The 11,658-nt window shown below is 32.4% G+C and overlaps 1 protein-coding gene across 1 annotated transcript; it reads left to right on the top strand.

Moving 5' to 3' along the window:
* Positions 1–9,703: 9,703 nt before the first annotated feature.
* On the top strand, positions 9,704–10,996 carry LOC139886288 (CASP-like protein 5C1). The gene is made up of 3 exons (XM_071870054.1): positions 9,704–10,223; positions 10,467–10,599; positions 10,692–10,996. Exons 1-3 carry the CDS (start codon positions 10,093–10,095, stop codon positions 10,884–10,886), a joined length of 459 nt encoding a protein of 152 aa, XP_071726155.1. The 5' UTR covers positions 9,704–10,092; the 3' UTR covers positions 10,887–10,996.
* The last annotated feature ends 662 nt before the right edge of the window (positions 10,997–11,658 follow it).

The following is an 11,658-nucleotide window of genomic DNA, read 5'->3' as shown; positions in this document are numbered from 1 at the left end:
CAACTTCACAATCTGTTCCACGAGCATCAACGTCATACGCACCGTAGTTACCAAGAAATACCAGCAACAATAACCGATGAAGTATTAACTCATTTCCCCTGAAGAAATTTTATGTATATTTAATATATATGAATTTTGAAATCAAAATAAATCTTTTCGTACTAAGCTATTACGTGTGAATCTTAACTGGTAGGTACTACTCGGTTAGTTCATATTACTAATATGCAATGATGTACATCCTTCCTTAACAACTTAACCATTGTTAACTACAATCTCTGTTCCAACTTAATGAATTTCATTTCATAATAAACCAAGTGTATTATTCAATTACATAATTGATTTTACATTTTCATTTTCGATATACTTGAAACTTTCCAGAAAACATCATTTTTACCTTTCGAAGTTAGCAAGAGTTCCATAAGCACCAACATGATTCACTGTGGAAATATCAATAAAATTGAATAACGAAGTATTGATTACATTAGTAAAATACTCCACGAAGATTATGAAATCTTTAATGTTTTAAAGATTATTCATTTCTAATCCAGCCAAAAATTAAATGAGCTTAATATGATATTAACTCATTAAATCTGCGTTACATCTGAAGAAAATATACATACATATATTTTCATAAAGACGGTAATAAAAATTCTTTTGTACAAAATATTACTTGTGAAATCTTTAACGGGTAGGTAATTCCCGGGAAATATATAAGTTCACAATTAATATGTTATACTGTACATTCTTCAACTTTGATTCAAAAATTATTAACTATGCTCACAGCGATATACAATCGTTTCCATACAAATTCAATTACATATTCTGATATTGACGGATCAGAATCCAAGTCAAGATTTAACGGGTGACATCATTCTTAGATCTCTACATTTTTCAAAGCTATACTTTGACTTCAAAAATGTGAAAGATCCTTTAGCATTGTTATTACTGAAAATAACCTTGCAATTTCTTTTCAAAGTATCCAGTATTATCAACCGTTCAACCAGTTAACAACGACCTTTCAGACTTGTAACTTTGGCATTTTTGTTATCGGGGAACCTTTCATATTCCACCACATTAGCAGTAAACTTATCAACAACTTCATTGATCATTAAGCCTCTCCGAAAAATCACGATAATTATTCATTGAAACTCTATCAAGTACTCATATACAACTTTTAACAACAATTGTCATACCAACTACTGGGAATTAGCAAATCAGTATTTTGAATTTCGTAGCAATTTTTCGCCAACAGTTATATATATACATATAACGTTTACCTTCAAGACTTACAGACTTCGAATGTGAAGTTTCTGAAAAACACCCTAAACTATGAACTAGTTCTCGAAATCTTGAAAAATGCTGATGAAGCATCAAAAACTGTAAACGACTTTAACAGTCAAAAGTTTGATGATAAAGAGTAGTGTATTGGCAAAGCTCAGAAAAATTTTGGTACTGAAAAATGGATTGAGCAAAGTATGAAGGAGGCTGTGGATAAATCACAAAGACTAAACCTGCCTTCAAAGAATCCAAATGATTTAGTATCTGCTGAAGCCATTAACGAATACCTTGCTTCCGAATCTAAACCCTTGCGGACAATATTCTTCATCATCCCCTGATATTAGAAATTCTAAGATATCATCGTATCTTTCATTATAAATATCCTCCATATTTCTGGAGATAATTCCATAATCATTCTTATCGGAAATCAATTTTCTCCTTGCGATATCTGTGTAACATCATAAAAGAAACTATTTTAGTTTTTAAATTCTGAAACCTTCGAGGTTAAAATATGAATATTTTTGAAGTGGTGTTGGGAGCTGAAGCATGAGTTAGTATAGTATAATGACACTTGATCAACGTGATTATATTACAGTAAGTCATGCTGAGTTTCTAATGGAACTTGATAAATGTTCACAGATCACACCCTCATCATGAACCATGTTACATAACTCTTTCATTCTATATAATCTCTAAAAATATCAAGAAAATATTTTCTTAATGATTCGGTCTTTTTCAAGGTATTCTGGTAATTTGACAAGTCAGATTGTGCTATTACCGTTTCTTTCTTAGAACATTAATTATGTTCATTCCAAAATGTATACCTACGAATTTAGGACCATTATTCGCTTGACTTAAAGTCGGGAAGAGAAAACGAAAGCATGAAGCTCCGAAATATAATGGAAAATATAAAGCCCGAAAACAACCCCAAAATTACAAACCGTGTATATCAATGCGTATAGCGATATAAAGACACGGGAGAATGAAAAGCAATATAACCCCAAGGTAATAGTAAAAGAAAATAACCTCCTCTGGTGGCAGATGAAAAAGAAGAATGAATGATATGATAGCCAAGAAAATATCAAGAATCAGAACTGGATGAAGCATTTTCACAAATCTTTTGTAAGTATGAAATAAGGAAGAAGCTTATAAGAGTGGTGAAAATAAATGAAACGGAAAAGGTCAATTTATAGTGAAATATCAGACATAGCAATCGAGGCAGATTACGCATTTAATAAAAGAAGATCTTAATCTCCTTAAATCTCGATAAATCAAATCTTATTTAGAATATGAAGATTTTCTATTTCTTAAATTCCGGAAATCAATCGTTACTACGTCAAAAATTAAGACGAATCTCTATTCCTTTATTTCACTCTTTTACGATAACTTCTCTTTTTTTTTTTTTTTGAAAGGCAAACTCACATACCCATCTAAATCTAACTCGAATATATACACCACGAATTGTCCTAAGCAGGACTCGAACCCTCAACCTCAAGGTTGTAAGGATGACCTCGATACCGCCAAGCCATTGGAATAATCGGATTGTTTTATCCATATTATTCAACGGTGATAAAACTCTATTTATCAACACATATACGGCATGAAAACATTTTTATTGTTAGTCATGACGACCTCACTCAAATTTCGGGACGAAATTTCTTTAACGGGTAGGTACTGTGATGACCCGAAAATTTCTGACCAAATTTAAACTTAATATCGCGATAAGCAAAGTCTGTAAAACTGAATCTCAAAATTTTTGAACTACTTTCATATATTCAAATACCTTTCGGTTGTTCTCGGCGATTCGCGAACAATTATATGTATATACATATATATATATATATATACACTATAACTTGAAAACGTAACAATGTATTAATTGTTTGATACCGTACATTAAACTTATTGGTTTAAATATTTATTTGAATATATATGATAAGTTGGAATATTAATTGTATGAATAACTTACGACGTATATTTAAAACGTGTTTATGAATGTTGAAAATATATATTAACTTGGTCATAAAACGATTTGTTATTATATATATATATATATATATATATATATATATATATATATATATATATATATATATATATATTAATAAATAGCGAGACAATGATTTATAGAAGTAAATGACCAAAACACTCGAAAGTTTAAGATACACTTTGAATGATATGGTTTAGTGATAATTTAAGACTATATTTTGACAAAGGTACGAGTCACAAAACGTAAATTGCGAGTTTTCTAAGCGTACGAAAATGCGTTCGAGAAACTGGAACCGGGACATAAGTCGAGTGACAACGTACGAGTCATCGGAACGAAAATTACAAGTCAACTATGCACATGAATTTAATATAATATATAATTAATTATTTAAATTATATATATTATATTTAATTATGTCGACAAACAAGAAAACAAAAATATGTGAGCTGGATCTGACGGCCATGCGATCGCATGAGAAATAGGCATAAAACCCATGCGATCGCATGGGCATCAGAATCAGGAATTATGCCTATAAATACCAGGTTTCTGCGCGAGTTGTTTTACACATATATTACTATGTGTAAATTATTTATTTAAATTATTATTATTATTATTATTATTATTATTATTATTATTATTAAGATTATTATTATTTATTTTATTATTATTAATAGTATTATTATTATTATTATTAATTATATCACTTAAATACTACGACGAGGTCATGAGCGTGTCACTTTCAAAATGGGTTTTCAAGTGGGATAGAGCTAAGGAAACTATGGGTTATTACTAAGGAGGTTATGGGTATTGTTCGAGGGTTTTGCTCGTAAGTCAAACCTAGTGTTTATCATCTCCGTTACTTCTACGTACTATCCTACAATATTGAATCTCAATATTGATACGTAAGCACTCATATTTTATCTTTTATATATTAATTGTGTATCCATGTCTAGTGCTCGAGTATATATATTTATACATACGTGTATGCTAAATTTTGTCGTTAAACAGTTTATAATAGATCACGAATTAAATACATATATTACTGGTAAAAGGTATATGATATACATGTTTTTGGAAAGCTGGCGAAAAATCAATAACTTTTCATTTAAATATCGAATAATTTCGATGAACGGATTAAAAGATATGAGCAACTGAATTATGATTGAAGTTAATTGAAATTGCTTTTGAATCTACAATTAAGATTTAAACAACTTGTTTACGAGATTGATAAATTGGATTTATGAATATTACCAACCGAGTAAATGAATCCTTATATAAGGTACGTCTCGTTTTGTTAAACTATTGTCAAAATTGACTTTTTGAAACGACTTTGGATAACTTTTGTATGTCGACATCGAGCATTAGGATTGTGATACACTATGACCTGACCTAGCTTGATAGACATTTATTGACCAACATATGTTCTCTAGGTTGAGATCTACGGTTATTTGGTAATTCGAGTTTCGGTCACATTTTGGTGAACGACTTTATATGCTGCTAAGGTGAGTTTCATATGATCCCTTTTACTCAATATATTTTTGGGCTGAGAATACATGCGACTGTTTATAAATACTGAAAATACTAGATTTATATGCGTGAGTTTCATTTGCTCCCTTTTTAATTGCTTTTGCAATCTATATTTTTGGGCTGAGAATACATGCAATTTATTTTAAAACGCAATGGATACAAGTACATACTAAATTCTACACTAAGTTTGAACCGAAAATCCCTTAGCTTTGGTAACTAGTAGCTGCCAGTACATAGGATATGGACTGGTGGGCGCGAATAACAGTATATGGATCCATAGGGCTTGGCATCCCCGTCCGAGCTAGAGCGCTAGCCTTTTAACGGACGTGTGTTATTTGAGTTTAGGACACGTTGGTTTGCGTGTATTAAAACGAATGGGGTATTTATCATTATAACGTTAAAGCTTAGTTACCAGGGTGCTCTGTTATGTAGAATCTATTGATAAATGTTTCTGGATGAAACAACTGAAATCTTGTGATTCACTTTTATATACTGATTATGCGAAACACTAAAACTATGAACTCACCAACCTTTGTGTTGACACTTGTTAGCATGTTTATTCTCAGGTTCCCTAGAAGTCTTCCGCTGTTTGCTTACATGTTATACAAGCTATGTGCATGGAGTCTTGCATGCTTTATTCAAGAAAACGTTGCATTCACAAAATCATCACCATGTATCTTATTTTGACTGCATTGTCAACGGAAGTACTATTGAAAACTATTATTTACGGTGATTGTCTATATGTAGAATTCATCAGATGTCGAAAACCTTTGATTTAAATATTCATTGATGGTGTGCCTTTTCAAAAGAATGCAATGTTTACAAAACGTATCATATAGAGGTCAAATACCTCGCAATGAAATCGATGAATGACGTGTTCGTCCATATGGATTTGGAGCGATCGTCACATACGTATATGTTTCTCATCCCATAGTTTAAAGCTTAAAAGTTGTTGAAAGATGGGACTATGATCTCACCTTGTATGCACGAGTAATAAGTACTTCAACAAGTAACGTGTGCAAAGAACAATGCTAGTCTTGACCTAAACAAATAGGTCGTATCAATATCGGTAAACTCGATAGGTCAAAGATGTTTAATTAGTCCTATGGCTCGTTACGACTCGATTATGTAGCATGTGAATCAAATCTTTCAAGTTCATGCTAGTTATCAAAAATAACAAGATCGAACATATAATTTATATATTAATGTTAGACTTGAGCCATAGACACTAATTAACAACTTTATAAGTTAAAAACATCAAGAACACAAAATCTAGTGATTTTAGAAAGTTACCCAAACGTAATGAAATCGGTATGGAATCGAAGAGGAAGTTGCAAGGATTTCAAATATGTAATTTGTTTTGCAAGACACCCGCTAGCTTGGATTTAGATGATAATTCTTTGAAATGGTGTTTTGAGAGAAAATAAGAAAGTAGTGAAGAAAATGGAAAAAGAAAAGGGAATTAATGAATGGATGAGAGTGAAGGGTTGACTAGTTGACTTAGTCACCTCTTTGTTCTCTTGGCAACAATGGTCCCTCTAGTTTCATTCGGGTGCGTGAATTACCTAAACGAGATATTTTAAAACGCGTATTAACGAGGGATGTCATAAACATATAACGAAATTTAAATAGTTAAACGGAAAAGTAAATGGAAAAATGCGGGATGTTACACTTGCGAGGGCAAATTGTCAAACTTTTTTTTTATTGGCTCTCACGCAAACAAGTTCAAAAAAATGGGCTTTTTGGTGATAATCCCACTAACTAAATACTTTGTAATTTTTTAGTGGGCTAAGCCTCTATAGATTTATTTTGGACTTCAGGATGGGGCAATAAAATAAAATAGATAAGTATAATATATAAAGCCCAATACATGTAATATCCATAATTACAAGCCAAAACCTAGCTGGGGCAAATGCCCTCATGCTGCCTTAAGCATCTTCCGCCACTGGATCATAGACTGACCGGAATATAGAATATGAGATAACGTAATTACCTTTGTCGAGTAAGAATAGAGATATTGGATCGCTCCGGAAACCCTAATTTCTTCAAATAGTGGGCAAACGGTGTAAATTGTGAGGTAACTTACGTAAAGGCTTTGGATTTAGACTTGGATTTGGATTTGGATTTGGAGAAGTTTTATTCGGCCGCAGCTTATGCACCTAGCCATCGACCCAGGTATGCATTTAGCTGTTGAATGTAACATAAACATAAGTACTCCGTATCTTTTAACCTTTTTATATGTATGTATTTACCTTCTTTTTTTTCTCTTTTTTTCCATCAAAACAAAAACATAAAAATTGAACTCAAAAAAAGACAAGAAACTGAGAATACAAAGAAAAACACCACGACAGAGGTTCGGCGACAGTAAAACACAACCTAACCAAGACAAGAAAGGCATTAACTAATACAGTTTAGTCCCTAAACCCAAAACCTCAAACCCTAAACCCTAAACTCTAAACCGTTCGTGTTAAAAACTCAATCTAAATCCTAAACCTAAACCCTAAACCCTAATATCTAAACCCTATAAACCCTAATATCTAAAACCTCAACATACGCTCGAAAAACACGATAATTGTTATATATTACTTCTTCGAGCGTTTTCCCGCCAAAATAAAAACATTTATCCCAAAGTGTCTTTATTAAATGTTCATATTTTCATTCAATCTATAATGTTTGTGAAAAAAGTGTTTTCAAAAAACGAAGAAAAAAAAATTTGCTTCCCCCCGATTGGTTACTTCCCCGTTGATCCTACCAATATATATATATATATATATATATATATATATATATATATATATATATATATATATATATATATATATATATATATATATATATATATATATGAATCAAACAAAGATAGATAAACGTGTGATTCACAAATTCTATATTGTGATAATATATAATTGGTAATTGAGTGAAATAGAGATAAAATAAAATTATAATATAATAATAAATGGCCCCGTCATTTTTTGCGTTAGAAGCCTGCCGACGCTTCAAAAAGGTCGCCCAGTAAGGTACGTGGTGATGCCTAAAATGGTGATGGAGCTGGTTGTTTGAACTCGTCAAAAGGATTATTCATCCATGGCATGGCAACAAATACTTGTCTTTATGAGATAGAAAGTTTTGACAATAAAAACAAAGAGATGTCATCTATTCAATTCATCCATGGACTTAGGTCTTGTAGATCTCAAAGTTACCTTATTTGATGTAACATTCTTATTTTAAACAATTTTATGATTATAAAACGGGCCTTCTAACAAGTAGTTAGGAAAAGGCTAAATATTACAATGGCTTAATAAGAGTTCCAGTTTACATCAAACTTGCCTCTACTACTAAACTAAATAAAAAACAAAAACAATAGTCAAATAGCAAATTCTTCTTCATTGCCGGGAGGAAAATCACAATGTTACGGAATCTCCATAAATGCCAAACCAACAAGGCCACGATCGTATATAATCTATCTTTAACTTTCAATCTCTCGTGCCAATCATCAAACCAAGACAACCAATCCACAGATTCCGGCAAAGGGATGTTGACCCAGGTTTGGGTACAACGACAAATGTCTTTTGCAACTTGGCAATAAAAAATCATGGCTTACCGACTCGATACCGTACCTGCACAAAGCGCAACCAATTTGATCAATATCTTTGATGTAACATTGTAACATCTTAGCAATCTTTGACTCTTTTTCCATCACCTAATTAATTTGATACTGCATTTATATGGCAATCTAAGATATCAGAGGAACATTTAAAGGATTCAGATAAGGATCGGAAGGACCACATTTACATGTCAAAAGCTACATATTTTCTTCAAAAAGATAAATAGGCCAACAACAGAATGCCAATAGTGGAGTCTAATTTCTGATTACTTAAGACAATCAACAGTATTGTATACAAATTTTATTTTGCAATCTAATGACGTAAATATTACCACCTTAAAAGGATAATGGGCCCCATTATATTGATGAATGGGCTAAACTCCGCCTTGAATCTTTTTTCATCATCACCAATCTACACCCACCTGAAAAAAATAACTATCAAGTACACCAAGTGTATAGTAATAATAGAGACCATATATAATTCAACAATTACTAACTTTTGAGCATTTTGATAAAAGTAACACCTTGTTTGTATCACATTTGGTTAATTGGTTAAAAATGGTGGTGGTTGAAATAGTAGAATACAACTACATATATTTCTAGTTCCTACACAGGGTCATTATCAGGGTTGATGTTTGCATACGAGTTTACAAGGGTGGCGTGCTAAGGATATTCGACAGGCTACCCATCAAACATTTGATCTTTATTTTATTATTAATGATTTATTAATGAATCTATGATTTATATATTTATATTTCTATATAGGATTTATTCATGATTTAATATGAGTTAGGTTGTTGATGTATCGTTTTCAGTGTATTTGTTCAATTATTCGTTTCTCATATCATTTTACCTATTTATATTTATTACTGTAGTATGAAGTATGATTTTATTTTATTACCATACAAACCAAAAAATCAACAAATTCACATGTATCTAAACTCAATAAACAAGAAAGTAGGCTAAAAAGGTAAGACAAAACTCGTAGTTTCAATAAATTGAAAGTTCAATTCCACCCGAAAACATGTGTTTATGTGTATTTTTCATTACAATCACAACAACATTTTTTTTCAAGAAAACCAGATAAATAATTACTAATAAGTTTATTATAAAAGAATATATATTTTATTTACTGTATTATTATTATTATTATACTTTAAAAAGAAAAGCACAAAATAGGTGCTTTCCCAACCCCACCACAAACATGATGACATAGTACATGTAGGTGTAAGGTGTAAAATTTGTGTTTAAAGTACAAGAAATTTATGAATAAAGCAGTCTCCATATGTATTCTTTGATCAAAGGTTCTGTTGCCGACACATTCGATACCATTTCTTTACCATAACAATAACAATTATTAACTTAAATTACGTGACAAAAAAGAAAGAATAATTCAAGAAGACTCACATCCATACACCCCTAAATCTCTTTTTGCAGGTACAACCCAAACCCAAATTCTTCAATAAAATCAACACCTGTGGTCTTTGTCGAAAACCCACATGATTTCTATCAAAACAACAGATACATCACAAGACACATGAATGGTTTTAAGAGACACTTTGATATTTTAAAATTGAAACCGAGAATCAAATTCTGCTATGTTGTATTACAGTTGCAGACACAATCATCATCATCATCGTATGAATCGTTCCATAAGTGGATTTGAATTTCAAGTAACCGAGATCAGACGGCTATGGATGACGTTCCAGGATCCATGGGCACAAGTGCAGGGTTCGCTCTGAGACTCGGTCAGACCATCTTTTCATCTGCTTCTCTTCTCTTCATGTCGTTTGGAGTTCAGTTTTACAGTTATACGTCCTTCTGGTATCATTTCTAAACTTTCTTTATATAAAATTTTACGTTCTTTAGCCCTTAGGGTGCGTTTGGTTCACAGATAGTTATCGGTGGAGTTGGTGAATACCAGTTCAATTCATTTTATAACCAAACACACTTATGGAATGGAGTTGAGATTCCTCTTTCATCGAATTCCACATGACTAAGCGAACCAAACACAACCTTGGTGTTCATCGTTTAATTAGTTTGATTGATGATTGATTGATTGAGCAGCTTTTTGGTGACAATTATGGGATTAGTTATTCCGTGGAGTTTCACATTAGCACTACTTGATGGATACTCTGTTCTAGTAAAACGCCCGATTCGACAAAAAGGGATACTGCTCATCATAGTTATAGGGGATTGGGTAAAGTCTTGATTTTTTTAAAAACTATTTTACATATGTACTTAAGTTACTAAGTACTAATAATAGTTCTATTCAATTTAATTGAAAAACAGGTGTTATCGATGCTTACATTGGGTGCCGCCTCTTCTGCCGCTAGTGTGGTGGATATATTGCTGACATCGGGTGAATCTGTATGCTCTCCTAAAGTCTGCAGCCGATATCTGCTTTCTACCATATTTGCTTTCTTGTCATGGTTCTTGTCCATGGCTTCCTCTCTATTCAATCTATGGCTTCTTCCATCTTTGTGATATATGTAGTCAGTTTCAAGTATAGTTGTACACTTACACTTGTATACATAAGCGAAACAAATGCTTATTGTATTATTTGACCATTCACAATATTTTGTTTAATCAATGCATACCATATTTTTACTATGCAAAGTAGTAAGATACTTAAATTACGTTGTTGATGTGTTATTTGTACATTCACATTGCCATATTTCTCATACCCACCAATCAATAAGCGCACGATAGATCTCTGAATTCGGTTCGACCCCTCGTCCCACCATTTCCGCTTTAAGCTTCATAGCTTCTTCCATTCTCCCCTCACCACACAAACCCTTAATTAATAACTCATAGCTCTCACCCTTGATAACCATATTATTCCCCTTCATTAAATCTCTCGAAACCATTAACGCTTCAGAAACTCTATTCTTCTTACAAAGCACCTTAATCAACACATCAACGACATACCCAACTAACACAAAAACCGTTCCTGCACATATTCTTATACATCATCATGGCAGAATTAACATCCCCTGTTTTACAATACCCCTTAACCAAACACTCAAACGACATAACATCATGCTTCAAACCGGTATTCCTCATTTCGTCCCACACTCTCATAGCATCATCCATTCTTCCATTGTCACAATAAACCGCCATTAATATTGTAACTATATTCATTAGGCATACAATCATTCACAAGCAGGGGCGGAGGGAGGGGGGATCAAGTGGGGTAAGCCGCCCCCGACGATCGAAATTTTTTTTAGTGTATTTTTGTGTTAAATTTGACGTTTTT

The sequence above is a fragment of the Rutidosis leptorrhynchoides genome, chromosome 1 (assembly GCF_046630445.1).
Source record: "Rutidosis leptorrhynchoides isolate AG116_Rl617_1_P2 chromosome 1, CSIRO_AGI_Rlap_v1, whole genome shotgun sequence".
Taxonomy (NCBI): domain Eukaryota; kingdom Viridiplantae; phylum Streptophyta; class Magnoliopsida; order Asterales; family Asteraceae; genus Rutidosis; species Rutidosis leptorrhynchoides.
This window is presented reverse-complemented; position numbering and strand designations above follow the sequence as displayed.

Coding starts and splice junctions, on each gene's coding strand:
- LOC139886288 (XM_071870054.1), top strand. CDS start 10,093: ATGGATGACGTTCCAGGATCCATGGGCACAAGTGCAGGGTTCGCTCTG. Junction 10,224..10,466: donor TACAGTTATACGTCCTTCTG/GTATCATTTCTA, acceptor TTGATTGAGCAG/CTTTTTGGTGACAATTATGG. Junction 10,600..10,691: donor TCATAGTTATAGGGGATTGG/GTAAAGTCTTGA, acceptor ATTGAAAAACAG/GTGTTATCGATGCTTACATT.